Source organism: Raphanus sativus, chromosome 5 (assembly GCF_000801105.2).
Source record: "Raphanus sativus cultivar WK10039 chromosome 5, ASM80110v3, whole genome shotgun sequence".
NCBI lineage: Eukaryota > Viridiplantae > Streptophyta > Magnoliopsida > Brassicales > Brassicaceae > Raphanus > Raphanus sativus.
Window position 1 is genome coordinate 647,321 of NC_079515.1, and position 24,638 is coordinate 671,958.

The 24,638-nt window shown below is 38.9% G+C and overlaps 7 protein-coding genes, 1 long non-coding RNA gene and 1 other non-coding gene across 11 annotated transcripts; 4 read left to right on the forward strand and 5 right to left on the reverse strand.

The window, feature by feature from the left end:
• LOC108861457 (uncharacterized) lies at positions 1 to 1,258 on the reverse strand. Its single transcript, XR_001950863.2, has 2 exons — positions 631 to 1,258; positions 1 to 555 (listed from the first exon to the last, which is right to left on the reverse strand). It is a non-coding gene; the product is annotated as an uncharacterized LOC108861457 (long non-coding RNA).
• Positions 1,259 to 1,501: 243 nt separating this feature from the next.
• Positions 1,502 to 3,598, forward strand: LOC108861451 (6-phosphogluconate dehydrogenase, decarboxylating 2). 2 transcript variants are annotated; one of them, XM_056986335.1, is made up of 2 exons: positions 1,502 to 1,703; positions 1,936 to 3,598. In XM_056986335.1, the coding sequence occupies exon 2, from the start codon at positions 1,958 to 1,960 to the stop codon at positions 3,422 to 3,424; it is 1,467 nt and encodes a 488-aa protein (XP_056842315.1). In that variant the 5' UTR covers positions 1,502 to 1,703; positions 1,936 to 1,957; the 3' UTR covers positions 3,425 to 3,598. The 2 variants fall into 2 exon arrangements, with proteins under 2 accessions (XP_056842315.1, XP_018490816.2); XM_018635314.2 differs by having other exon boundaries at positions 1,517 to 1,703; positions 1,939 to 3,598.
• A 289-nt stretch (positions 3,599 to 3,887) lies between these two features.
• LOC108863159 (probable isoprenylcysteine alpha-carbonyl methylesterase ICMEL2) lies at positions 3,888 to 6,875 on the reverse strand. 2 transcript variants are annotated; one of them, XM_018637485.2, is made up of 11 exons: positions 6,067 to 6,875; positions 5,826 to 5,902; positions 5,658 to 5,727; positions 5,482 to 5,565; positions 5,236 to 5,310; positions 5,052 to 5,153; positions 4,837 to 4,974; positions 4,697 to 4,762; positions 4,473 to 4,616; positions 4,298 to 4,388; positions 3,888 to 4,208 (listed from the first exon to the last, which is right to left on the reverse strand). In XM_018637485.2, the coding sequence occupies exons 1-11, from the start codon at positions 6,219 to 6,221 to the stop codon at positions 4,047 to 4,049; spliced, it is 1,164 nt and encodes a 387-aa protein (XP_018492987.1). In that variant the 5' UTR covers positions 6,222 to 6,875; the 3' UTR covers positions 3,888 to 4,046. The 2 variants fall into 2 exon arrangements, with proteins under 2 accessions (XP_018492987.1, XP_056842316.1); XM_056986336.1 differs by having other exon boundaries at positions 5,826 to 5,897; positions 6,067 to 6,202.
• A 186-nt stretch (positions 6,876 to 7,061) lies between these two features.
• Positions 7,062 to 9,714, reverse strand: LOC108863160 (uncharacterized). Its single transcript, XM_018637486.2, has 9 exons — positions 9,392 to 9,714; positions 9,112 to 9,223; positions 8,911 to 9,014; positions 8,416 to 8,541; positions 8,207 to 8,327; positions 8,035 to 8,119; positions 7,826 to 7,939; positions 7,655 to 7,694; positions 7,062 to 7,424 (listed from the first exon to the last, which is right to left on the reverse strand). Exons 1-9 carry the CDS (start codon positions 9,566 to 9,568, stop codon positions 7,272 to 7,274), a joined length of 1,032 nt encoding a protein of 343 aa, XP_018492988.1. The 5' UTR covers positions 9,569 to 9,714; the 3' UTR covers positions 7,062 to 7,271.
• A 49-nt stretch (positions 9,715 to 9,763) lies between these two features.
• LOC108863158 (probable inactive ATP-dependent zinc metalloprotease FTSHI 3, chloroplastic) lies at positions 9,764 to 12,109 on the reverse strand. The gene is made up of 4 exons (XM_018637484.2): positions 10,944 to 12,109; positions 10,540 to 10,863; positions 10,158 to 10,458; positions 9,764 to 10,068 (listed from the first exon to the last, which is right to left on the reverse strand). The coding sequence occupies exons 1-4, from the start codon at positions 11,877 to 11,879 to the stop codon at positions 9,866 to 9,868; spliced, it is 1,764 nt and encodes a 587-aa protein (XP_018492986.1). The 5' UTR covers positions 11,880 to 12,109; the 3' UTR covers positions 9,764 to 9,865.
• An 898-nt stretch (positions 12,110 to 13,007) lies between these two features.
• Positions 13,008 to 13,508, forward strand: LOC108862932 (uncharacterized). Its single transcript, XR_008934386.1, has 2 exons — positions 13,008 to 13,328; positions 13,432 to 13,508. It is a non-coding gene; the product is annotated as an uncharacterized LOC108862932 (transcript).
• Positions 13,509 to 14,268: 760 nt separating this feature from the next.
• LOC130494338 (S-adenosylmethionine decarboxylase proenzyme 3-like) lies at positions 14,269 to 15,679 on the forward strand. Its single transcript, XM_056986234.1, has one exon. The coding sequence runs from the start codon at positions 14,416 to 14,418 to the stop codon at positions 15,508 to 15,510; it is 1,095 nt and encodes a 364-aa protein (XP_056842214.1). The 5' UTR covers positions 14,269 to 14,415; the 3' UTR covers positions 15,511 to 15,679.
• Positions 15,680 to 16,497: 818 nt separating this feature from the next.
• On the forward strand, positions 16,498 to 19,115 carry LOC108835281 (uncharacterized). Its single transcript, XM_056986232.1, has 6 exons — positions 16,498 to 16,661; positions 16,818 to 17,280; positions 17,327 to 17,507; positions 17,581 to 17,771; positions 17,855 to 18,001; positions 18,098 to 19,115. The coding sequence occupies exons 2-6, from the start codon at positions 16,828 to 16,830 to the stop codon at positions 18,998 to 19,000; spliced, it is 1,875 nt and encodes a 624-aa protein (XP_056842212.1). The 5' UTR covers positions 16,498 to 16,661; positions 16,818 to 16,827; the 3' UTR covers positions 19,001 to 19,115.
• A 399-nt stretch (positions 19,116 to 19,514) lies between these two features.
• Positions 19,515 to 21,784, reverse strand: LOC108835283 (stearoyl-[acyl-carrier-protein] 9-desaturase 2, chloroplastic). The gene is made up of 3 exons (XM_056986233.1): positions 21,605 to 21,784; positions 20,669 to 21,182; positions 19,515 to 20,244 (listed from the first exon to the last, which is right to left on the reverse strand). The coding sequence occupies exons 1-3, from the start codon at positions 21,748 to 21,750 to the stop codon at positions 19,675 to 19,677; spliced, it is 1,230 nt and encodes a 409-aa protein (XP_056842213.1). The 5' UTR covers positions 21,751 to 21,784; the 3' UTR covers positions 19,515 to 19,674.
• Positions 21,785 to 24,638: the final 2,854 nt, after the last annotated feature.

Here is a 24,638-nt window from a genome sequence, read left to right on the forward strand (position 1 = left end):
TTATCAGAATGAATGTTGAGGTTACAAGATGTTGTTAAACAAGCTGTAAGACCTCTATGCTTGATTACATGGCAAAAAAGTTAAAAAAACATGTAATCAAATGACAATCGAAGCTGAAACTGTTCTGTTTGGAAGCGAACAGGACAAAAGATTCGATACAATTTTGAAAATTCAGATGAAAAGATCAAATCGAGATGGACAAGATAGAGAGACCCGAAGACTGGAGATCGAGGAACACGACGCTCGCAAAGAAGTTGTTTCAGTCAGCTGCCTGAACCATTACCTTTCTCAGAGAAACATACTCGAACTCGCTCAAGGACCGCCCTCTAAGTCCGGCCAGGGTAAGATCTGAACCTAATTTCAGCAAGGACGGGACAACAAGGACCACGGGTGCTTAATAGCACTCAACTCACCAAACCGCACTTGTCCTCTCAGCCGGTTAAGGGTAAGGGTGCAGCATCACCACCTCCCGGGTCTTACTCCCTCCTCCAGCCGCAAGGTGCAACCCCAAGCTCCATGAAATCAAATAATCTCCACAGCTTCACTCGATTAAACCTACAAATCAAATCAGACTCATAAGCAACGCCAATCAACACCAAAGGGGAGGAGAAGAGCTGGTTAAAGCATCACTCAATAGCAGACCGCCTAGCTTGACTCTTGAAAAAGTAACCCCACAACGAAGTCTGAAGTCCCGGGACCTCTAGCTCAGCGAAGCATACCCAAATTACCTTGGGTCGAGATGGCAAGAAGCGACGTTTGGGAACCACCCCGTCGAAGTGGCCTAGTTGTTGGGAGGGGAGAAACTTCCACCAGTGAAGAGAAGTCGCGGGGCGCCGACATAGTCGCTAGAGAAGCCAAGACACTACGCAACCATCTCGGAATGGAACCGAAGCCGGAGCTACAAATTCGCATAAGATCACCAGCAGAACTGAAACCCTTCACCAACGGCTATCATAACAGAGAGGATGTTGGACTAGGCGGGAGAATCGATCGTGGGCGGAGACGGAAGTTGAAAACGATGAAACTAGGTTTCGAGAGAGAAAAATTGGCGGCGCGTGACTTCACGCTCTTTTTTTATCTCAGGCGAGAAACGTTGCGTTTTATTGTGATCGTCCTTTTTGAAACTGTATTTGTATTGATTTCAAACTTGCAAAACGAATATAATACCAAGTCCCTTTTAATTAGTAACTCTAGTTTAAGATATTTTATCAACTGTTATAAAATTAAACAAAATTTCTGGTTTAGGATTGAGACATCAAAAGAAGTGGCAAGGAACATAGTAAGTGTAATATTTCAGTAGATGATGATTAAACGCAATAAGAAAATAATTACATTATGTGATGTTACTTTTTCAATAATCATGATGATTTAATTACTTTAGAGAATTAGTGGAAATTTGGTATGTGAAATGATCAAATTAAGAAAAATAACAAACAAAGGTATGAAAAGAATAATATTTTTGAATTATATGATACGATCCAATAGAGAAGATCTACGACCACCAACCCCACCTCTTCTCACCTAACGCAGAGTGGCCAACTTTGACGATACTTTTATTTCTATCTGGTGCGAATCGGACCGTTCATTTGCTATATATCTCTGTTTACAAAATCACCTCTCTCTCTCGAATTCTTACGTCTTTTAGATCTCTTCTCTTTGATCCGTTCTGTAAAAAATCTCAAATCCATTTCGGAAGAAAGCAGGTTTGTTTCTCCGGTCACTCTTCTCTTTATAATATTTTGTAGATCGATAGTAATCGGTTCTTAGATCTTGATCGTAAATTGTATTATAGATAGATCTGTAATAATCTTCTTCGTGAGGATTGCGACCTAGTTTTGTATAGAGTTTGCATGTATCCTTTGTGCTAGAGATGATCCCTAAGATTTGTTCTATCTTTTCTTAGATTTGTGATTCGTGAGGTGTTTTTATTTTCAGCAGCAGCGGAGAAGAATAACAAATGGCTGTTCCACCAACAAGAATAGGTTTAGCTGGACTGGCTGTGATGGGCCAGAACTTAGCTCTCAACATCGCAGAGAAAGGCTTCCCGATCTCAGTCTACAACAGAACAACTTCCAAAGTCGACGAAACCGTCGAACGCGCCAAGAAAGAAGGGAACCTCCCCGTCTACGGCTTCCACGACCCTGAGTCTTTCGTCAACTCCATCCAAAAGCCACGTGTCATAATCATGCTCGTCAAGGCCGGTGCACCAGTCGACCAGACCATCAAGACCCTCTCTGCTTACCTAGAAAAAGGTGATTGCATTGTGGACGGTGGTAACGAGTGGTACGAGAACACCGAGAGGAGAGAAAAAGCCGTGTCGGAAAACGGTTTCCTCTACCTAGGAATGGGAGTCTCCGGTGGTGAAGAAGGCGCTCGTAACGGTCCATCTATGATGCCTGGAGGGTCTTATGAAGCGTACAAGAACATCGAAGACATTCTTCTCAAGGTTGCAGCTCAGGTTAGGGACAGTGGTCCCTGTGTGACTTACATCGGGAAAGGCGGGTCTGGAAACTTTGTCAAAATGGTACACAACGGGATTGAGTACGGCGACATGCAGCTGATTGCTGAAGCCTATGACGTTCTGAAATCCGTTGGTAAACTGTCTAACGAGGAGCTTCACGGTGTCTTCACCGAGTGGAACAAAGGCGAGCTCGAGAGTTTCTTGGTTGAGATCACAGCGGATATCTTCGGGATCAAGGACGATAAGGGAGATGGGCATTTGGTTGACAAGGTTTTGGACAAAACCGGGATGAAAGGTACCGGGAAATGGACTGTCCAGCAAGCTGCCGAGCTCTCTGTTCCTTCTCCCACCATTGAGTCATCTCTTGACGCGAGGTTCCTCAGCGGGTTGAAAGATGAGCGTGTTGAAGCAGCTAAGGTCTTCAAGGAAGGTGGTTTTGGAGATGTCTTAACCGACCAAACCGTCGACAAGAAACAGCTCATCGATGACGTGAGGAAGGCGCTTTACGCGTCGAAAATCTGCAGCTACGCGCAAGGGATGAACCTGATCCGCGCCAAGAGCATGGAGAAAGGATGGGGCCTTAAGCTAGGTGAGCTGGCGAGGATCTGGAAAGGAGGGTGCATCATCAGAGCGATCTTCTTGGACAGGATCAAGCAAGCTTACGACAGGAACGCCGAGCTGGCTAACCTCTTGGTGGATCCCGAGTTTGCGAAAGAGATCATCGAGAGGCAGTCGGCTTGGAGGAGAGTGGTCTGCTTGAGTATCAACTCGGGTATAAGCACTCCCGGTATGTCTGCGAGTCTGGCCTACTTTGATTCTTACAGGAGAGAGAGGTTGCCAGCGAACCTTGTACAAGCTCAGAGAGATTACTTTGGTGCTCATACTTATGAGAGGACTGATGTTGAAGGTTCTTTCCACACCGAGTGGTTCAAGATCGCAAGACAAACCAAATCCAACATGTGATGATGATGATGATGATGATGTCTCTCTCTCTCTCTCTCTCTTTCTCTCCTTCAATAAAATATTTTTCACACCGAATGTGTTGTTTCCTCCATGTGTGAAATTACTGTGGCCGATGTTATGATTTGTATTAAGTTTTTTCAAATACTTTGGTTCTAATTATTACTTTTATTTTAATTTGGTCTTTTCTTGATTTTTTTAATTACTGTGTGGCCTATTTGCAAAAGGCCATCTAATTATAAAGGCACTCCCGTTACTCTCCGCCATGGAGACGTAATCAAGCTAGGTGAGTGTACTTCCATCGTAGTGCGGAAGCAAGCAAAGGTAAAAGGGAGTGTGAGCTAATTTGACATGGTTGAATTGAATGTGATATTCTGATCAACTGAGCAGTAAAGTTGCCTTAGTTTTGACTCTTTTTGGATCCATATTGTTTAGTTGTCCAGATTTAAAACATGTAAACTCTTTTGGCTTTGCTTAGGAAAAGAGAGGCTATATAATTCAATCATATTAACATGTGGGAGTCTTTTTACATATCCAAAGTATATTAGTAAAATAAATACACAAATCGAAGAAGAAGAAGAAACAGAACAAGAACAAGTTACAAGAAACGGATAGTTTTCATTGTTCAAAAAGGGCTGACCTTACCAGCCAGTTTCAGCAAAAACTCCGGCACAAGCCGTCTTCTCGGCGGCGCAACCGCATCTTTACCCAAAGCGTCACGGTCATTGGCGTGTATCATAGCGACTATATGATCAAACAGCTCGTCTTTACCACCTCTCAAAGGATCCTTAGCAATGAAAAAAAAAAACGTGATTATCCCATTACTTCGTTAATTATTATGTACATAACATTGAGCTAGGCAGAGTATTTGTTTACCTGAAGAAATAGATCGGTGTGAGTTTTACCATCGTACACAATTAGGTCTGTTTTAACTTCAACACCTTGAAGAGCTTCTGCGAAAGTTTTGCTACAAAAAAAAAACAAAAAAAAACCTGTTTTCAAGTAGAAAGTACTAGCATATTGTCCCAGATTTGTAGACGGGTGATCTAACCTTGCTTCACATGGGATGGAGTAGTCTTTAGATCCATGAAAAAGCACAATATGAGTCAAGAGAGATGCAGCTTTTCTTACTCTCGGCTCTTTCAATCGGATGCCAGGAGAGTATTGTTCAAATGACTCTTCTCCTTCCATTATGCTGCAAAGTTGATCAACATATTGAACAACCATAAAGTAATGTAGTAAGACATATAATTGATCATATGGAGGGAGAGTTACCTAAGGAAAATAGAACGATACAGGCCTCGGTTATGGAAGTGTTCGACCATATTGAAGAGATTGTACCTGTCCCAAGTTGTGAACAAAAGTTAAGGTTCATGGTAATTAAGTAACATTAAAATCGAGTAATAATAATTTACCCGCCAGATAAACCAAAGTAAGCTTTTATCTGAGAAGCACTCCATGAGATTCTCTCTCCATTTGATTCTTTGATGGCTTGTTCGATGAGAGCACATGAAGAGATATGTGCACCAGCTGATTGCCCCATCAAATAGATTCTACAGAAACAAGCAAATATGGTTCAATCACCAGAGCCTGTGAAATATATAGAGAATCCAAAAAGAACCCCAAGTACCTATTAGGATCGCCTCCAAATGCAGAGATGCTATTGCAGACAAATGAGATTCCTTGAGAAACATCTCTCACCATATCACTAATTGTTCCCTGAGGGAAGTTTCTGGACCAAAGATGTTTGGTTCATTTGTTAATAAAATTTTAGATTAAACCGGCCGGGTAAGGGGTTTGTTTAATATGCTTACCTGTAATCAAGACATGCAACAATGATATCCCTTTCTGCTAGCTGCAGTCCCAAGAGAGAACCCCAAGCTTTGTACCTAAATGATATGACAAGTATGAAACTACCACCAATTCGACTTTATCTTTAAAAGGAAAAAGTTGTAGCTTCAGGGATCCTACAGTTCTATTTAAAGTTAACCAAGATTAAGAAAATTATGCATTTTACATACTAAAACGTATTTAAGTAGAGATCATTGAGAGTGGATTACCCGATAATCCAAGCTCCACCCGTCACGAAAACTACAACAGGCTTAAGGCCGTCACTTGTTGGTGGTGGTAGGTACAAATCCAGCCTGCCAAAAACAATCGAGATCACATTAATCATTTGTGATATAAAACTGAAGGGAGTGGCCTTGATTATGCTGCTTCCACAGGCTCAAGTTACCTATTCCTAGGTTGATCTCCATATACAATACTCCTCCTAACTTGGGGTGAGAAAAAATAATGATATGCAACTACAGAAGCCAAAAAAAAAACAGGTTTAGTGTACAATTAATTTAACAGACAAGCTTATTAATAATTAAATATTCATCAGCAAAGAGGATGGGATCACCTTGAAGAAATCCAGGCATAAGGAGGATTGCATAACAAGCAAGAGCAAGTAATCTTGTGATCCACCGATAACCTACCCTGAACCAAAACTTGCAACCATTCAAACACAACCTCTCTCTGTTTCTTACATTCAAATAAATAATAAATAAACAAATTCAGGAACTAATTGTAAACCCTGCCGCACAAGGTACTCTAACGTCATCTTATATGAATATGGGGGAGGGAAAATTGAAATAAAGTACCCGAGATATCCAAGAAGGTCGAAGCTAAGACGAGTTATCAAATACGTTTCCGCCGCCGCATGGCCTATGTCTCGAGTTAAAGACTGCTGCCTGCAAATTTGAGGCGCCGATGACTTCCCCAATACTCTACGACGAACCTTTCCTGGTGATTGCATGTCCGTCGTTTAATAAAGATTGGATCTCTCGTGTTTGGTTTCTCCTCTTCGTTCGTCTCTCCTCCTCTTCTTCGCTTTTATTATTGATCAGGTTCTCTGTATTTTTTCTTTTTTAAATACTTTCGAATTTTTGAAAAAGCTATTTAAGCATGTGCGCTCCCTCGTCACAGAGAAGGAAAGATGCAATGCGCTCCAAACTGCGTCGTATCTTCCTAATTGTCTAATTTTAATTGGAATCTCTACTAATTACCTACCTAATTAAGTGAGATATCATTGTTAATTTTACCTATGCATTTGGGGTTGATGATATTAAACAACTTGTGCTACAATAATTGCTGCGATAAGAATAATGGATTGAGTTCCACCACATGGCAGCTGCTAACGTAAACGCTATTGGTAATCATATGTGTTTTGATGTCTTAACGCTTGTAGCTTTGGCATAGTTGTGTATGGACGCCACATGGAACCGCGAGATCCACATCTAAGAACGTGATGGGTAAACTTAGCGGTGGCACGAGCACCAACCATGGAGAAGAATTCAAATCAATGATGCTATCTCTTTTGTTCCTATTATTGGGACTCCTTTTTCTCCTCTTCATGTACAATATTTTAGATTTTCCCTTTTACGAACAGAAGACTAATAATTTACATACACCCAATCAATTATGAGTACTATTAGTGCCACTTGTATATTTCTGCAATATCTTTGACTATCCAAACGTTAAATTTAACATAACTTGTATATCTAAAGATTTGCACTATAATATTTCACCAATTTTATAGGGCCAGCTGATATTTAACATAATTATGATTTGTAGGAAAATTATAAATCTTATAATGAGCACCTATGCAAAGGGGAATTAAGTCACATATATCTAAAGTAGCAACTAGAAGAGAAAGTAAAAAATTTTAGCAACAATAATAATTTCATAACCCAGAAACGTAAAAGGAGAAGAATCTACTTTACGCTGAAATGAAAAATAAAGCTGAAACCTTTTCTTTTGTCTTTAAGGGGTTTCAAAAGTCACCTCTGCATTTTCTGTTGGTTATTCACCTGAACCACCATCTCTGGACGGCAGTGACCGGAGTATTCAAGAAGGGAGCGTACCGTTGGATGATCGGATTCGCAGTCCTCCCAATTCTGCTCCACGTGCTTTGGTGGTATCCTGCCGTTACTGGTGCTTGATACATCAGCTTCAATAGCTGCCCACAAAAAAAAAAAACTCGTATATATTAGCTTCAATAGCTGCCAACAAAAGAAAAAAAAACAAAACAAACTCATGGAGAGAATGATGACAAGGGTAGCTATAAGCTTATGCCTATATGTTTAGTTGATCAAGTTTTAACAATGAATTCTACTTAGAGATGTTGAGCCAATAGAGAGATATGATGACTCCAACCAAAAGTAAAGCAATAAAAACATTTGAATGTACCTGCCAGTACATGAATGTCTGTATAATGTTGCGTTGCCATCTGCAGTAAAATAAAATGATAGCTTTGATCAGATGAGTGAAAACGAGTAAATGCAGTTCGAACAAGAGCAGCAAATATAACTCAAGTTATTTCAAAGGGATTTAGTGCCAATAAACTTAGCGTGTACGTACGAGAGAAGAGAGATAATCAGAAGGAAGCCGATGGCTATCTCAGCCTGCGATGAGAGGATGTTAAGAGTAGTTGTGTTTGACTCCACCCACACGCAAGGATCTTCCAAGTACTTTCTGATAATCATCACAAAACAGAACACAGAGCAACAGATAAGCATCAGTAAGAATTCACAAATGAAAAACCTGCTGCTCAGCAGGATGCAAGCTACCTGTAGATAGTGGAACGAGTGAAGTTACGCCTCAAGAACTTGGCTAATTGTTCAAGTGCTCGACACAAGATGGGAATCAAAGCAACTGCAAGAAATCGATAAGGAGACATATCATTACAAATTATATAGCTTGAAGAAAATCAGCAATAAAAACAACTCAGTCAACTCTTACACTTGACACAGAGATGTGAAGTGACAAATGAAAGGCAGTATATGAAATAGATGAAATCCTTTGCTCCCATAATTGATTGAAAATAAACTTGCAGCCCTTGCATATTCCATGCACTTGGCCTCTGCAGATAACAAAAATCAGCTTACAAAAAAAGACGACACTGAATGACTGGTCACTAGAGAGTAGAAAAGGGAGATCAGATGGTTTACCCCGTAAAGAGAGTACAAGGAAAAAAGAGATGAGCATGCAGTTCCCATGAAAGATAGACGATAAGCCCTATTAGAGAGGTTCTTTGGCACTAGAGGTAACACTGCCAGCACAGCTATAACGAAAACCTGCAAAAGATGAAAAAAATTAAGAGAAGTTAAGTGAAGTGTATCAGAAAAAAACGCACTAGTCTTGATTAGCGAATATCTGAGTATAACAAGTACATCAAGACATGAGAAAAAAAATACAGTGCAGCACACAACATCTCATTTAATGTCCAAGTAAAGGATTCAACAGCAGAAAGTAAAAGTAATCCCAACTCAGAGAGACCTAATAAGATAAAAGAATTAAGTCTAGTAAAAAATTCTACACAGAAGTCTAAGAGTTCAGTGCATAAGGAGTGATTTTGATCAATAAAATACGAAGAGAAAAGCACTCGGGATTAACTATTTTAACATCAAGAACAAGAAACTGCAATACGGAAAACATAAGAGTACCCAAGCATTGATAGAAAACAGAATAGTCTGCTGATCCCAGCGCCCTGAACTTGGATTTGCACCAGCAGTTGCAGCAGATGGCCCAGTTGTTCGAGGAACAGATCCTGATGATATACAAGAGTTTAGTCAGTAAACTCATTCATCTCATATTAGTATAAAATTGAAAGTTCATGACTATATCAGAAACAAAAAAAAGTCCACCAGAGTTCCGTGAACGAGCTTGTTCATTTGAATTGGTAGTTGCAGTTGGTCTTGCAGATTGCGAAGAAGATGAAGAAGAACTCGATATTGGCTCCACAACCAGATCAGGATCCTACAAACAAACAAAAAAATCAAATCGAGTAACTGCAACAGACGTTAAACCCTAAGATTCGAAGTTCATCAAAAACTCTCCAAGTAAGTAGTTCGCACTAATAAAACTCGAACTCACAGTACGAAGACTTGAAACGCAAATTCAAGAGTGTTAAAAGAGAGAACGGACCAGGTAGCGTTGGTAGAATTTGCGCTTGTAATGCTCGACGACCTCGGGGCGAGTAGCCATGTGAGGAGGGATGAGGATATTGGACCAGTACTCCACCCATCGAGCGTCGTTATCGTACTCGTAAGCTGCCGCCGCTATCTTCTTCAATCTCTGTGGATCATCGCCGCCTTCCCCCATCGAATGCGATCGTTATTTTCGCCGGAGAGATTCGTTTCGACCTTTCTGGGTTTTTGCTTCGTCCACTTCTCTTATTATAGAGGGGAATCTTCCTAAAACGACGCCGTTTTATTCAATGCATGTAGTACATGTTTTACATTACGTTCTGGGAACGACGACGTTTTAACCGCATTATGTATCAGACTGACAAAACGCTTTGTAAACAAAGATTAAAAAACGTATATTTCAACAAAATTCAGATGCAAAGAAACTTCGTATCAGTGGATTTGCTCTTTCACCGGTTTTTGTTGGTTTGGTTTAGCTAAGAGATTGATAACCTAACGGTCCTTGTAAACCGTCTTGATCTGGTCCGTTCCTCCCACCAGCCAAAGATGGCATCCATGGGAACAGCTTGCTCAGCTCATTCCTTAACGTCCTTTGCTTCACTTCCTTATCATTGATCCCATACTTCGCCCTCTCTATCGCTTCCATTATATCTTCCCTTGCCACAGCTTCCCCGCCTGAAAACAATTCATCTCTCTTTAGTTTTTACACAACCGGGAAAGTAACAAGATTTGCTATTATATTTATATAAAAACAAAAGTCTGACCTCTACGAGCAGCGAGCAATGCAGCTTCATTGACGATATTGGCGAGATCAGCACCTACGAATCCGGGAGTCAGAGAAGCAACCAGATCACATATGAGAAACGCATCTTCTTCTAGAGGCACGTCTCTCAGATGTACTGCCAAGATTTTCCTACGTCCTTCTTGGTCCGGTTCTGCAACCACAACTTTTCTCGAGAATCGTCCTGGCCGACAAAGAGCAGGGTCTAACGCTTCTGGTCGGTTAGTTGCTGCGATTACAATGACTTTAATGTCTGACTCGAATCCATCCATCTCAGTAAGCAACTACAAAAAAAAGGAAGAGAAGCATATATCAGCAAATGGCAACTAACTAGTGTATTGAAAAGGTTGTTGAATTCTTATAACCTGGTTTAGGGTCTGGTCACGTTCATCATTGAAACTTCTACCGCGTTTTCCACCAACCGCATCGAGCTCATCTATGAATATAATGGAAGGCGAGTTCTTCCTTGCCGCACTGAAAAGATCTCTGATTCTCGCAGCGCCTCTTCCGACAAACATTTCAACAAACTCGCTAGCGGAAACTGAGAAGAAGGGAACTCCAGCTTCCCCGGCTACAGCTCGAGCCAACAAGGTTTTACCGGTCCCTGGTGGACCGACTAAAAGCACGCCTCTAGGTAACCTTGCTCCTAGCTTCTTGTAGTTTATACTTCCTTGAAGACATGACACTATCTACAAAGTAAAGACACCAGGAAACATCAAGTGGTTGGATTTAAAAAAGAAAAAAAGAAAATTCTACTGAATATTATTACCTCAACGAGCTCGTCTTTAGCAGAATCAACGCCCTCCACATCATCAAATCCAACTGTGGGATTCTTAGACCGTCGTTTTTTGGCAGGGCTGTTGGATGCTGAGAGTTGCCGATAGAGAAGCCACATAAGCGGAGTTAAAGGAATCCACAGAGAGATGATTGTTATCAAAGTAGTTCTCATCGACACCAACGCGGACTGAGGAGCTGAGCTATAAGTGATCCCTTTCTCCCTCATCAAACTAAGAAGAAACTTCTCGTCATGATCTACTTTCCTCGTCACGTACTTCCACACAGGAGCCAAAGCTCGAACCTTTCCAACGTCTTTCGTAACGGCGGGTTCTTCTTCCAAAGCCTCAGACTTGTTGTCAACGTTCTCATCAGTGTTGTAATAGATTCGACGAGAACCTTCTTCGAGCAGAACTTTCGAGACGGAACCACCTCGAAGATTCGTTACGAAGTCGGAGTAAGGAACGATGGATGGAGAGGGAACAGCGGTTAGCCTCAGGAACAGATAACAGAGTCCAAAGATAACCGCCACGCCGGTAGATAAGATCACTCTCTTGATATTCTTTCTCAGAAACAACCTGAAATCTTGCAGTGATGCTCTGAGATCGAATCTGCCGAGTCTCATGCTCAGTAAGCGTAACCTAGGTCGAAGCCTAAGAGAAAACCTTCTTCTTCTTCTTCTTCTCGTTCCTTTGCTCGTACCATTTTCACCATAATAATCGCCATTCGCTAGTCGCTTAACCTCGCTATTACAAGAAAACCGACCAAGTCTTTTGCAACTAAACGACAGATTCTTGTTTGTCCGAGCGACACTAACAACATTAAGCTCGCTAATCCTCGGATACACTACTGTTCTGCTAAGTCTCTCCGGAGGATTAGCTCCTTTGAGATGAAACCGATCACTACAGAGAACATTGAAAGTAGTAGCCATTGACTTTCGTTCCTGGGAAGCTGAATCATGCGTTGTTCATCGTAATTGGGCGAAACATTGAGACGAAACTAAAATCTTACGAAACCCCACCCCAGCGCAAAGATTGAATTGGAAAAAAGTTGTCGTCTTGAAGCTGCGGCTGTTCTGTCCGATTGAAAGGATAAGAGCTTGCGCAAAAGCTCCAAACAATTTTGACGGAAAAAAAATAAATTAGTGAATTGGAGTTTGTGACCATTTAAAAAAGAAAAACGAAATATAATGACGACTCCAGCGATTATTGGACTATCCAATACAAGAGGTAAGATACAATAAAGCCCATTGGATATAAATGGGCTAATCTGGGGACGTGATTAGCTTGATGGATACTTTTAACCCATGTATGCGTTTGCAAGAACTATCCATCCATATGCAGGAATTTGAGTTCTTTACTCATTCTTTATTTTTATTTTTTTGATTGGAATATATTCTTTTTATATCATGTTGGTCAAATTGGGGAGAGGGCGGGGAATTCTTATCAGAAACGCTCTGATTCTTTTTTACCAATATCTTGGTAAAGAAGGTATATGATCCATCCAGCTTTTAGATAGTGACTTGTTTTTGTAGAAAGAAATCTCATTATTAATTTAGAAAGGTAAATCATTATAGAAAAAGTTTTAATTATGTTTGACTTGAGTAATCGCGTAATTATGTTGATTGGGTTTACTTTTTACTAGAATAGTTAATATAAGTCATATGTTAATTGGATTTACTTTTTTACACAATTATAATGTTGTACTTTTGTTGACAAATGGGCTCATGAGTCATGAGTGAGTCACTGGAGGGGTCGTTTTTGTCATTTAGCGGTGCATGTGAGAGAGAGAGAGAAAGTAGGCCTCTGAGAGGAAAAATTAAATAGAATTTGATACTCTCGGCCCAATTTACGTGACAGACAGCTCACCTCGAGTTATCCGCCCAAGCGGTACACGTAACTTCTTTACTCGGCCGAAAGATAATCGTCCAAAAATATAGTGCATGTTCAAAAAGAATGATAAGGAATTAAATAATTTTCCTTAGTGGTAGCAGGAAAAACAAATTTAAACAAATAAGTAGTCACGCACCTACCATTTCTTTCCACATTACTAAATTTTAGTGAATCGTTCGATAACAAAACAAAAATGAACGGTTCAAGGAGAGGTTAACGCATAGTTAACGCGAAAACCTTTCTTATTAAGTTTTTAAGGGCAAAATCGTAAATCTTTGGCGCGTAACTTTAGGACTGGGCTTATATAAAGGACGATCTCTGTCCTCTTTTTCTCCTCAGAAAACGCTTCTTCATTTGCCTCATTATTACCAAATCATTCATAAGCGTTTCTCTCAAATTTAGGGTTTTCTTTTAGTATCTCTTCGAAATTGTCTCAAGAGCTTTTATCATTCAAAAGTCTTTCGTTTTCCTGAATCATCTTTTATCTGGTGAGCTTTTGCTCTCTGTTTGATATATATAGATCTATCTTCTCATTAATTTCCCTTTCGTAAGATCTGATTGTTCGTTTGATGGAATTGTTTTGAATTTTAGGTTTGAAGGTTTTCGTTTGATATCTGGAAGGAGGGATTTTTCAGTCTGTGGTCTACATCTAAATTCATATATTATATGTAAGCATACCTAACGTCTGATCTACGTTTTTGATTGATATATACAAATTATCATATGATTTTGTATAATTAAGAGATTCGTAATTCTGATCGAGATTGATAATTTGATATTCGTTATGTCTTGATCTAAATTCATAGTTTTACGTTTTAATGATTAGCCGTTATCTTAGAGGTTCATCATAGTTTTAGATTATGAAACATTTCTCAATCACGTCCAACTGATTAACCGATATGCTTAATGTATCATGTTTTTTTTTTCGGGATCTGTGATAAAAAAAAAAATCTCAACTTTGAACATTGAATCTCTTTGTTCCTCTTTATCTGACCACATATGGTTTTGGTCTTGTAATAACAGAAATGCTCAATGTTATCCTGTAATAACGTTTAATTCGAGATCTGTAATAAGAATTTTCAAACTTTGAACATTGAATCTCTTTCGTTCCTCCTTACCTAACTAACACCTATGTGTTTGTTCTTTGTAATAACAGAAGAGCGTGAATGAGATTGTGATGGAATCGAAAGGTGGTAAAAAGAAGTCCAGCAGCAGTAGTAGTAGTTCCTTATTTTACGAAGCTCCCCTCGGTTACAGCATTGAAGACGTTCGCCCAAACGGTGGAATCAAGAAATTCAAATCTTCTGTCTACTCCAACGTAACCTTTTCTTCCCAATCATTTTATTACTACTCTCTCCCTTCATGACATGTTTATCTTATAACAATGTTTTTTTTCACCTTCTTTGCAGTGCGCTAAGAGGCCATCCTGAGTTGTAGCGTGCACCGAGAGTCTCCTAATATAGTTATCGCTTTCTTTACTTTCCAGTTCATAATTTACTTCCTTCTAAGCTCTGTCTCTGCTTGGTTCCCCCAATCCAATCGTTCTCTCCTCCTACAACAACAAACAAGGCGAACATGGCCTTATCTGCAATCGGTTTCGAAGGCTACGAGAAGCGCCTCGAGGTCTCTTTCTTCGAGCCAAGCTTCTTCCAAGACTCCAAGGGACTTGGTCTCCGTGCTCTGACCAGGTCCCAGCTTGACCAAATACTCACTCCTGCTGCCTGCGAGATCGTTTCTTCTCTCTCCAACGATCACTTGGACTCCTACGTCCTCTCTGAGTCCAGCTTCTTTGTCTACCCTTACAAAGTCATCATCAAGACTTGCGGCACCACCAAGCTCCTCCTATCCATCCCGCCTCTTCTTAAGCTTGCCGGCGAGCTCTCTCTGAGTGTAAAGTCTGTTAAATACACTCGTGGCTCCTTCCTCTGCCCTGGGGGTCAGCCTTTTCCTCACCGCAGCTTCTCTGAAGAAGTCTCTGTTCTTGATGGTCACTTTTTGCAGCTGGGTTTGAACAGCGTTGCCTACTTGATGGGTAATGATGACGAGACTAAGAAATGGCACGTCTATGCTGCCTCCTCTGCCCAGTCCTCCAGCAGCAGCAATGTCTACACGCTCGAGATGTGCATGACTGGTCTAGACAGGGAGAAAGCATCTGTCTTCTTCAGGAATGGCGAGACAGGATCAATGACTGACAACTCTGGAATCAGAAAGATCCTCCCAAACTCCCAGATCTGCGACTTTGAGTTCGAGCCCTGTGGCTACTCTATGAACTCCATCGAAGGAAATGCGATCTCAACTATCCATGTGACCCCTGAGGATGGGTTTAGCTACGCTAGCTTCGAAGCTGTTGGTTATGACTTCAACACCATGGACCTGAGCCAGCTGGTGACTAGAGTCCTGTCTTGCTTTGAGCCGAAGCAATTCTCTGTAGCAGTGCATTCGAGCGTTGGGGTTAACGCGTACAAGCCTGAAATCAGTGTGGACTTGGAAGATTATGGATGCAGAGAGAGGACTTTTGAGTCTTTGGGAGAAGAGAGTGGAACGGTGATGTATCAGACGTTTGAGAAGCTAGGCAAGTACTGTGGGTCGCCTAGATCTACATTGAAGTGTGAGTGGAGCAGCAGCAATAGTAGCTGCAGCAGCGAGGACGAGAAGGACGAGGGAATCTAGCAGAACTTTATTATCTAAAACTACTTTTGAGCTTTTCTTTTTATGCTTAATAAATGAATAATGTCTTGAGAAGTTGAGGTACTCTCCTTTTCAAGCAAGTGTGTTGTGTTTTATCGTGCTTTGTTTGAATTTGGTTTTTATAATATATGGGAGACTATTATTATGTTTTTATGGCGTTTTACATGACTGTTGTTTGATCTCCAAGTTTGGAACATAATAAGTTGCAACAACCACAATCAATTGACCAAGTTGTGTTTACCTGTTGTATACATTCTTTTCTTGAGCTTTACACGGTCGTTGAATTTCAGAGTCATTAGTACTTTGATAATTTTATCAGTTTCCTCTTCCTCCATTTCCATCTCATACAATCTGAACCGCAGGATCGTCCAGAGAATGGAGCTTATTCTGGTCTGATGCTGTACGCTGAAAGTCCACCAACAGAGCAGGAATCGGAGCAAGAGTTATGTAGAACGGTTTAATCTGACTTTGTTACTTAAAACATGTTTTTACAATAATCTATTTTGATATGATGACTTATAAGGGTAAATAATAGCCATGGTGGCAAAGTGGAACTTAAGAGTCCAAAAAGACAAATCAGTTGTTGTAACAGAGGCGAGTGTAAGTGTAATAATAATACAAACTCGTTAAAAAAGAAACATAAAAGTTTGACAAATCCTTTTCACATCAAGTGTATTATATGTGCTGATCGGCTTCTTTGGGTCTTTTCAACTTCATGTTCTCAACTGGTTTTCTACTGATTTCTTTTTCTGATTTGATGCCCTCATCAGGGTTCCGACAAACTGCAACCTTCTTCTTCTCGCCGTTTGGTTTTATTTCGTTTGAAAGCTCGCTCTGCGTGTGTTATACAAGCTTTGGGTATGTGATATCTTTAGTATTGGGCTTTATTAAGCCCACTACCTCTCACTACAAATTTTTATTTATTTTTGTTAGTGCTGCTACTACTATATTTTCTTTTGCTTCTGATTTTCCAATTTTTTTTTCTATAATAGTTACCACTTGCTTAAGACGACATAGATTCACTTTTTCTCGGTAATAGTAAATTACGGTGGTGTGAGACTAACTAGCCGATCGTAGAAGAAGAAGAAGGAAGATAGGTGGACGACTTAGACGTTTGCGAATCAATAATTGAGGTAGCCTGGCTTTGTTTTTTTTTAAATTTGAAAGCTTTGCCACTCTGTTTTTTATTTTAGGGTTTCTCTCGAATTCAGTTTCGTCACTGTAGATACACCTTTTTGAACTCAAAAAGGAAGGAAGCAGCTTAAAGTGTTTATTTTTGTGTGTTACAGTGCGCAATTAATGGAGAATCATTCAGACTCTGAGAGGACAGAGATTTGGAGCGACGATTGGGATTCTCCTCCTGCTGCTGCGGTGGAAGGCACTAGAAAGGAGAAGGAAGGTTCCACGTCTTGTAAATTACAGTGCGCGCAAACAATGGAGGATCATTTAGACACTGAGAGTACAGAGATTTTGGGCGATTGGGATTCTCCTCCCCCTCCTGCTACGGTGGAAGGCACTAGAAAGGAGACAGGAGGTTCCACGTCTTGTGCTGCTAGAGTAGGAGGCAGGGTGCTGCCACCGTGGGCTCACCCATCGTTCGAATGGGGTGGTGGTAAATGGAAAGTGGACGGAAGAAAAATCAGAAAGAAGACCAAAGAGAAGGAGAAGGAGAAGGAGAAGGAGAAGGAGAAGGAGAAGGAGAAGGAGAAGGAGAAGGAGAAGGAGAAGGAGAAGGAGAAGGAGAAGGAGAAAGAGAAGGAAGGAGAAGGAGAAGGAGAAGGAGAAGGAGAAGGAGAAGGAGAAAGAGAAAGAGAAAGACAAAGAGAAAGACAAAGACAAAGAGAAAGACAAAGAGAAAGAGAGCCTGAGCCTTGAGGATCTCATGAATGAGTATTCTTCTCTACCTCCTCAAATCGCTGAATGGTATTGGTGTATCGAATACGTTGCCAAATTCCACAAGGACCTTCCCTGCATACTCGGTACTAGTTAATCTTTTTATTATTTGTTATTTTTTCTTGTCTATGTTAAAAATCTCTTTCTTTTGGCTTTCAGATTTGATGAACATGGGTTATCCCTCCACAAATGACTATGGTAGCAGGATTAACGAAATCTTGTCTCTTCGAATCTTGGAGTTCTTGTTTGATCCTACCAAGAACATTGATTCCACTGCTACTGTCGGTCCAAGAATTGAGTTTGATTTCTCCTTGACCAACACCCATGTCCTCCATGCCATTCTCAAACATGTAAGATACTGTAAAAAAAAAAAAAAATTTGACTCAATCATAGGATATATATCTAAACCTTTGTTCTCAATTTGTTTTGTTAGATGAACATGCCGGAGCTGCCAAATTTGTTCTCAATTTGCACTGTAGTATCAGAATTACGACCGGGCATGCCGGAGCTGTCAACGTTCAATATTCTTCCTTTTATTGCTCACAAGAACATGTCTTTGCCACTATGTGCACTTGAGAAGGTAAGACGATTACTTCATAACTCACTCTTCTTCCCCATCTGCTTCTATGTTTTATTCCTAAGTGTGACTGAAATACAATGCAAAAATTCTTTTTAGCTGAGAGATGTTATTGCAATGGAGAATAATCGTACAAGTGCTGCAGCTTCTCCTCCTACTGTGGACCCTGTTTATTATAGAGATGATCATCAACCAGAGCAGCAAACGCGTACTGGTTTAGAGCAAACCAATAAGGATGAAGTGGTTGTCATGGACGACGATGATCATCAACCAGAGCAGCAAGCGCATACTGGTTTAGAGCTAACCAATAAGGATGAAGTGGTTGTCATGGACGACGATGATCATCAACCAGAGCAGCAAGCGCATACCGGTTTAGAGCTAACCAATAAGGATGAAGTGGTTGTCATGGACGACGATGATCATCAACCAGAGCAGCAAGCGCATACTGGTTTAGAGCAAACCGATAAGGATGAAGTAATTGTCGTCGATGACGACGATCAGGTGCAGACTACTGAGGGAGATGAAGTAATTGTGACCGATGGCAATCACACTAGTGCTCAACAACCACCACCCATTAGCAACAACTGTAGGGAAACCTCCTCTTCTCCAAGCTCGGGTGTGCGTGTAAAATGTACAAAAGATGGAGCCTGGTTAATCTGTGGGAGCGATGATGACTTAGATACAGACTTGGTCAACAACATTCCACCGAGACCGGAGAACGACTTATGCTGGAAATGTAAAAGACAAGGAGGATCCTCGTTGTTGTTGACGTGCAGCAGAAGCGAGTGTGCAACAAAAGTTCATAAAGAATGCTTGGATGGTGAGGCTCACTTTGACGAACACGACAACTTTCTCTGCCCTTTTTGCTGCTATGATCGAATGGCCATGGAGTACCATGAATGTCAGAAGTTGTTGCGTTGTGCAAAGAAAAGGCTACTGAAGTTTTTACCGTTGCTTTCTAGAGCAAGCAAGAGACTGAAAGATGATGGAAAGTCTTGTTAAATATGTGGGTAATTAGATAACAGGGCAAATGTTTGTATGCTGATGCAAATATTTTGGTATTAATGTATTTTGGATCTATTAAACTTAATCAGACATAATTTTATGTTTGCTGGTACTGTACTACTATTAGTATTTTTCTGATTTTCCATTTTTCTATAATAGTTAGGTACGTTGACATATCTTAAGATAAAAATTTACTTTTTGTTAGTTAAACCTTTTATACGAACTTCACATTTGGTTGTCAATATTGTCATTTTTCCTATATAGATTGGTCATACTTTTGTGATTGTCTACTTCCAAGTACTGTAATACACGTTATTTGCAATTCATTTTTTTTAAACCTTAAAATTTAATAAGGTATCAGATTAAAATCCTTTTAGATGAGTTTTCTTTGTTAGTTTACTTTATTTTATATCGGTTTCTATTAATTTTCAAGTAAACCAATTTAGAAGTTTTGACATTGTTGCTAAGTAGCTTTATATTTTGTCCACCGTCTGAGGTGAACTACATTAAACATTTGTACTCCTATTTCCGACATATCTTCGCTAACGCAACATTCTACTAACACGCAAGAACAACATTTTTCGTCATGAAGTTCGTCCTATTATTACATTTTATTACAAACATGCCTTCACTAACCCCCAACATTCTCTATTTTATATCACTTTTTTATCTTATAATCCAACTTCTCTCCCGTAGATCCAGCTGAAGGAAACAGAAGGCCTCGGCCCGAGTTTGACTCTATCGTTAGCCCTCTCCTCCAACCTTCTGATCCTCTGCGGCAAGGTGCACAGATACTCCTGCGCTCTCCTTCCTTCTCCGGAAAACCCCACTCCTAAGCTCTCCACCTTCCACCGCCTCAGCAAAAACTCCAATATCCCGGCGTAATCCATCGCCGTATAAACTCCGATTCGCTGCGCCACCGCGCCGTAATGATCGAACAGATCGTCGTCGCGACCGTCGTGCATCAGATGAGCAGGCATCGTGATCCGCTTCCTCATCATACTCGCCAGAGTCTGCACGGTCCCATCGGGATCGATCTCGAAGAGCTTCTCGACGATACGTGTGTAGGCCGTCTCGTGCCGCTTCTCGTCGGCGGCGATCGTGCCGCAGATTTTCGCCAGAGTGGTGTCGCCGTAGGTAGTGGCTAGCTTCGCCGTGTTGCCGTGGGAGATGAAAGTCGCTCTCTCTTGGAAAGACGTGTAAATGAAGCCATTGTATGGGTTGTTTTCAAATTTGGAGTCCTGAAAAAAACAATCATATAATTATCAAAGTTTGACCTCAACAAATTATAAGTTCCACGTTTCACCCAAAAGTTTACAACATTGCACAATTCGACTATACCAAACCGAACTCTAGAGAACCGTAAGGACCTGCCCTAACGGTAAACGAGTTAAAAAGAAATTCAATAATTTAAAAACCTTATTTTTTTTTTTACAAATTTGGATACTTGTGTCCATATAAAATTTTTTAAAGGTGTAGACGAATATTTCATTAGGCTTGGTCCAGGGTCGACCTTGATAATAAAACTTCTCTCTAATAATCCGAAAACAGTTTAAACTTAACAATTATGAACATCATCTTTTAATAAACCGATCTAAACCGAGATTACAACCTGGCTAGAAAAAAAAAACGCATGCACATATATAGAATGAGATCAAAACGTACCATGCCAGATCCGATCAGATATTGAATAGTTTTTTCAACCTGCTGCATATCAACACGACCAGATAGATAGAGATACTTGTTCAACAAATCACCGTGTCGGTTTTCCTCTGCCGTCCACGCTCTAACCCAGATCGCCCACGGCGTTAAACTCCCGCCGGTCTCATCCTTGACACCGTCGAGTGTGTTCAAAGTCGTTTGATAAGTTGGCAATGCTTCTTCGGTGATCATATCTCCTACAAGAACTACAAAGTAATCGTCGGGGATCTCTCTTGTTCGATCTCTTAGCTCTTTCACTTGTTCGTAGAATCGGTCTTCGTCATTGGTTTGAGGCAAAAGGTCTTGTGGTTGCCATGAACTTTCGACAGGTTTGAGGTATGATAGTAAGTTTTCTTGTGCCCAATTCTCCATCGATTTGAAGATCTCAAGCTTCTCTTGTGTTATCGTGTGGGTTATTTGGTTTGGTACTTCTTTGATGGGTCGAAACGTCTTCTTCTGTGTTTGTTCACTTGTTTTTCTATAAACATTTTAATCGTTACAACATTGTTATATTCTGATCAGGCCTTGTGTCCTATATATTACAGCTCATATAATTGTTTGCAAGCATTTAATATCAAATCATGAAAAATACAACCCCGGCTTACCAAACTGCATGCATGCGATTTCTCGGAATACAATGACTTCACCAAACTACATGCATGCTATTTATCGGTAAGATTTCTAATGCATGTAAAGAGGGTTTACTGAATTTAAAATATTACAACATGAGTCGTTGAAATTTTGTTTATTTAATTAGACAATATATATACATTCCATTCATTGAATTACTAAGCATCGATCTTTCATCACATTTTTTTTTTTTGAAAAAAATCAAATGAGTCAAACATATACCACAAAATTAACCATTGAATAAAAGCAGTGAAGATCTGAAAAACACACCTGGGGTTTGTGGCAACGCACGAAACTCGAAGATGACGCGGAAAACTCGGACACAAGGAAAGATACGACGAAGAAGATACCGCCACCACAGGATTCTGATTCATTGGCGTCTTCATCGTCGAATTCAAGGGCAGAGTCATAGTCATCTCTCTCTCTCTCTCTAGATCTCTCTACTCTTTTTCTTTCTCTTGTGCATATGTGTGTGATACGAGGAGAGAGACTATCTTTTAAATAAATATAGAGAGCTGACAAAAGATGGAGTGTTAAACATGGCATCCTTAGATATAATAGTACTGTATTATCTAATAATAATGACAATGATGTCACTAATTATTTGCTTAATAATATACAACAATGAGACATACCACGAGTCTTTTTAAATTAAAGAATTATGAATATGTGATGTCTAAATAAATATATCTATATATAAAACGGTAACCGACAATATAATTTATTTTGTTTGTAATCGGAATTCTGATAAAAAGTTATTTTTTGGTATTAAACGATTATTCTATTACTTAAATTTCAGATATACTCAATAACAACCTAACAATCAATAAAACAAAGATTTCTGTGAAATGAATAAGTAGCAATTCTGATAAGAAGTTTAGCAGTACCATAGTGCCGCTGTAAATAATGTAAACTAAGTAGTAAGATCAACATTAGTGATATGATCGATTTCTTGCACTTTTCAAAATAAAAAATTACTATTAGAGCAACATAACCAATATGAATTTCTCAAAAGTCAAACTATTCCTTTTAATAAAGTTTAGATAACCAATTAATTTTAATTTTTCTTTCTTAAAACAAACCAATAAAAGAACCAGATGGAGCAAAGGGTCTCTCAAAGAGTTTTAAACTATCTTAGAGCACTAAGGGTATTATTATCAATAGGACTTTGATAGTTCTTAAAATAAAATAAAAAAGCAAACGAAACATGAAAAAGAAGAAGGAAGAAGAAGGACGAGCACCGGGATGTCCTTGTTTAAGATCTTTTTGCCTTGGTTTTCTTTGGTCCTCCTTGGTAAACGTGAAGGACAAGCATGAAGGACGTGTTGATAATGTTGCTCTAATATCCCGGTTTTTCTTGGGAGTTTTTAAAAGAAAAAGTGCATGTGGACCCCACACAATATCGACAAACTCATCGCGAAAAATATTGGTTTCTCTCACCGTTTGCGGGCCCCACGACACGTAACAACCCGCAATTAGTACATTTTTAATTTTTAATTTTAATTTTTTTTTTTAATTGGGACAAACAAAAATCAAAAAAAAAATAATTAGAAACCCAAGTGGATTTTTGCAATAACGATGCTCTTAAATTAAAACTTGGTTTTCATTTTTCATTTTTCTATTTTCTTTTAATATGTTTAATTATAAGAAATTGCGTTAGAACCTCTCGTTGAAGCTGTTTTCATTATTCTTTTAAGTTATTAAGGTCTCTATTGATATTTCAAAATCAAATAGAGCATTTACCGTTGACTTGGTCCATGACTATAGAAAAGCTATGTAATATTATACTGCTAAATGAGTAAAAACTGGAATGCCAAGATAAAAACAAACCACGTGAAATATCATTTATTCTCGCTTGCATTCACGTTTAAATGTTTCATTTAGTATTACTTTCGTACAATCAATCATATAGTTAATCATATTAAATGTAATTAGTCATATACATACTATATTTAAATGCAATTAAGCACAATAATTTATTGTTACAGTAAGCAAAAACAGCACATGGATTGTGATTGGGTTAAGACTTAAGATACTCTTAACCTGATCGTTTCAGGCATAAATAAAGTTTTTGTAACGCATGCATGCCGTGCGTTTATAAACAAACAAATCGGCTTGATTGAAAAAGTTGGCTTATTCATGTTTACTTGCCACGAAGTGTTGAATATATACATGGCAATAACTGAAAATCAAACGTTACAAAACTAATTGCAAGGATGTTCTGAAAAGGAAAGAACATATGCAATATAATATTCAATATAAGAAAGATTTCTTATTAATAAGAAATATTTATTTTAAATTATCATAAATAACTACATTTAATTTTTGTTGTGTTTTATTTTTGTATTAATAAACATCATTTCGATGTATATATAGCGTTTGTATGAAGAAAAAGTTTAGAAGATATACTATAGACTAAAACCAGATTTTCATATTTTTGAAAATTTTCCAAAATCCGTGGGTTAACCCTTTATAAAATAATGAGTTTTCGGTAAAGCTCTATATACTGAAGTTTATATTCTTCACTTTAGTTTAAAAATTGCAACCATCATTCTACATTTGAATTAATGTATTCTAAAATATCTTTCATGATATATATGAATCATTCTATTTTTTAATATTTAGTTTACGAAAATTTCATATACTGCATAGATTAGTGTAATTAGCATTATAAAATCTTCAGTATCAAGAGAAACATAGACAACAAAGGTTCTAAACCTCTTTGACCATAATCTTATGTCAGTTCTCGATGAAACTATACACTAAAACCAAATTTTCATATTTTTGATTTTTTTTTCAAAATCCGTGGGTTAGCCCCTTCTAAAATAATGAGTTTTCAGTAAATGCTCTATATACTGAAGTTTATACTCTTCACTTTAGTTTAAAAATTTCAAACCACATTCAACATTTTAATTAATGTATTATAAACTATCTTTCATGGTATATATGAATCATTCTAATTTTTAATATTTAGATTACTAAAATTTCAAATACTGACTCGATTAGTGGAATTAGCATTATAAAATCTTCATTATCTAAAAAAACAGAGACAACAGATGTTCTAAACTCTTTGACCATCATCTTATGTTAGTGCTCGATGAAACTATACACTAAAATCAGATTATATTTTATGAATTATTACTCATAAATTTAAAAATCCTTATAAATAGTTTCGTAAATCCTAATAAGTGGTTTTAACAATACATATATAATTATCATAACTACACATTTATACTGTAATAACTAGATTTAGAAGAATTTACAAATGATTTTTATCATGTTATATGTATTATAAATGAATTTA

What these genes read in the sequence shown, in the direction of transcription:
- LOC108861451 (XM_056986335.1), top strand. Translation starts at nt 1,958, where the DNA reads ATGGCTGTTCCACCAACAAGAATAGGTTTAGCTGGACTGGCTGTGATG.
- LOC108863159 (XM_018637485.2), bottom strand. Translation starts at nt 6,221, where the DNA reads ATGCAATCACCAGGAAAGGTTCGTCGTAGAGTATTGGGGAAGTCATCG. An exon ending in GGAGATCAACCTAGGAATAG is followed by an intron (nt 5,566 to 5,657) that starts GTAACTTGAGCC and finishes TGTTTTTGGCAG; the next exon opens with GCTGGATTTGTACCTACCAC. An exon ending in GTTGCATGTCTTGATTACAG is followed by an intron (nt 5,154 to 5,235) that starts GTAAGCATATTA and finishes TCTTTGGTCCAG; the next exon opens with AAACTTCCCTCAGGGAACAA.
- LOC108863160 (XM_018637486.2), bottom strand. Translation starts at nt 9,568, where the DNA reads ATGGGGGAAGGCGGCGATGATCCACAGAGATTGAAGAAGATAGCGGCG. An exon ending in AATTCTACCAACGCTACCTG is followed by an intron (nt 9,224 to 9,391) that starts GTCCGTTCTCTC and finishes GTTTGTTTGTAG; the next exon opens with GATCCTGATCTGGTTGTGGA. An exon ending in CTGATTATCTCTCTTCTCTC is followed by an intron (nt 7,695 to 7,825) that starts GTACGTACACGC and finishes ATTTTACTGCAG; the next exon opens with ATGGCAACGCAACATTATAC.
- LOC108863158 (XM_018637484.2), bottom strand. Translation starts at nt 11,879, where the DNA reads ATGGCTACTACTTTCAATGTTCTCTGTAGTGATCGGTTTCATCTCAAA. An exon ending in CTAAAGACGAGCTCGTTGAG is followed by an intron (nt 10,864 to 10,943) that starts GTAATAATATTC and finishes TTTACTTTGTAG; the next exon opens with ATAGTGTCATGTCTTCAAGG. An exon ending in GTGACCAGACCCTAAACCAG is followed by an intron (nt 10,459 to 10,539) that starts GTTATAAGAATT and finishes TTTTTTTTGTAG; the next exon opens with TTGCTTACTGAGATGGATGG.
- LOC130494338 (XM_056986234.1), top strand. Translation starts at nt 14,416, where the DNA reads ATGGCCTTATCTGCAATCGGTTTCGAAGGCTACGAGAAGCGCCTCGAG.
- LOC108835281 (XM_056986232.1), top strand. Translation starts at nt 16,828, where the DNA reads ATGGAGAATCATTCAGACTCTGAGAGGACAGAGATTTGGAGCGACGAT. An exon ending in AGGAGAAGGAGAAGGAGAAA is followed by an intron (nt 17,281 to 17,326) that starts GAGAAGGAAGGA and finishes GAGAAGGAGAAG; the next exon opens with GAGAAAGAGAAAGAGAAAGA. An exon ending in TCCATGCCATTCTCAAACAT is followed by an intron (nt 17,772 to 17,854) that starts GTAAGATACTGT and finishes TTGTTTTGTTAG; the next exon opens with ATGAACATGCCGGAGCTGCC.
- LOC108835283 (XM_056986233.1), bottom strand. Translation starts at nt 21,750, where the DNA reads ATGACTATGACTCTGCCCTTGAATTCGACGATGAAGACGCCAATGAAT. An exon ending in TGCGTTGCCACAAACCCCAG is followed by an intron (nt 21,183 to 21,604) that starts GTGTGTTTTTCA and finishes AAATGTTTATAG; the next exon opens with AAAAACAAGTGAACAAACAC. An exon ending in ATCTGATCGGATCTGGCATG is followed by an intron (nt 20,245 to 20,668) that starts GTACGTTTTGAT and finishes TGTTTTTTTCAG; the next exon opens with GACTCCAAATTTGAAAACAA.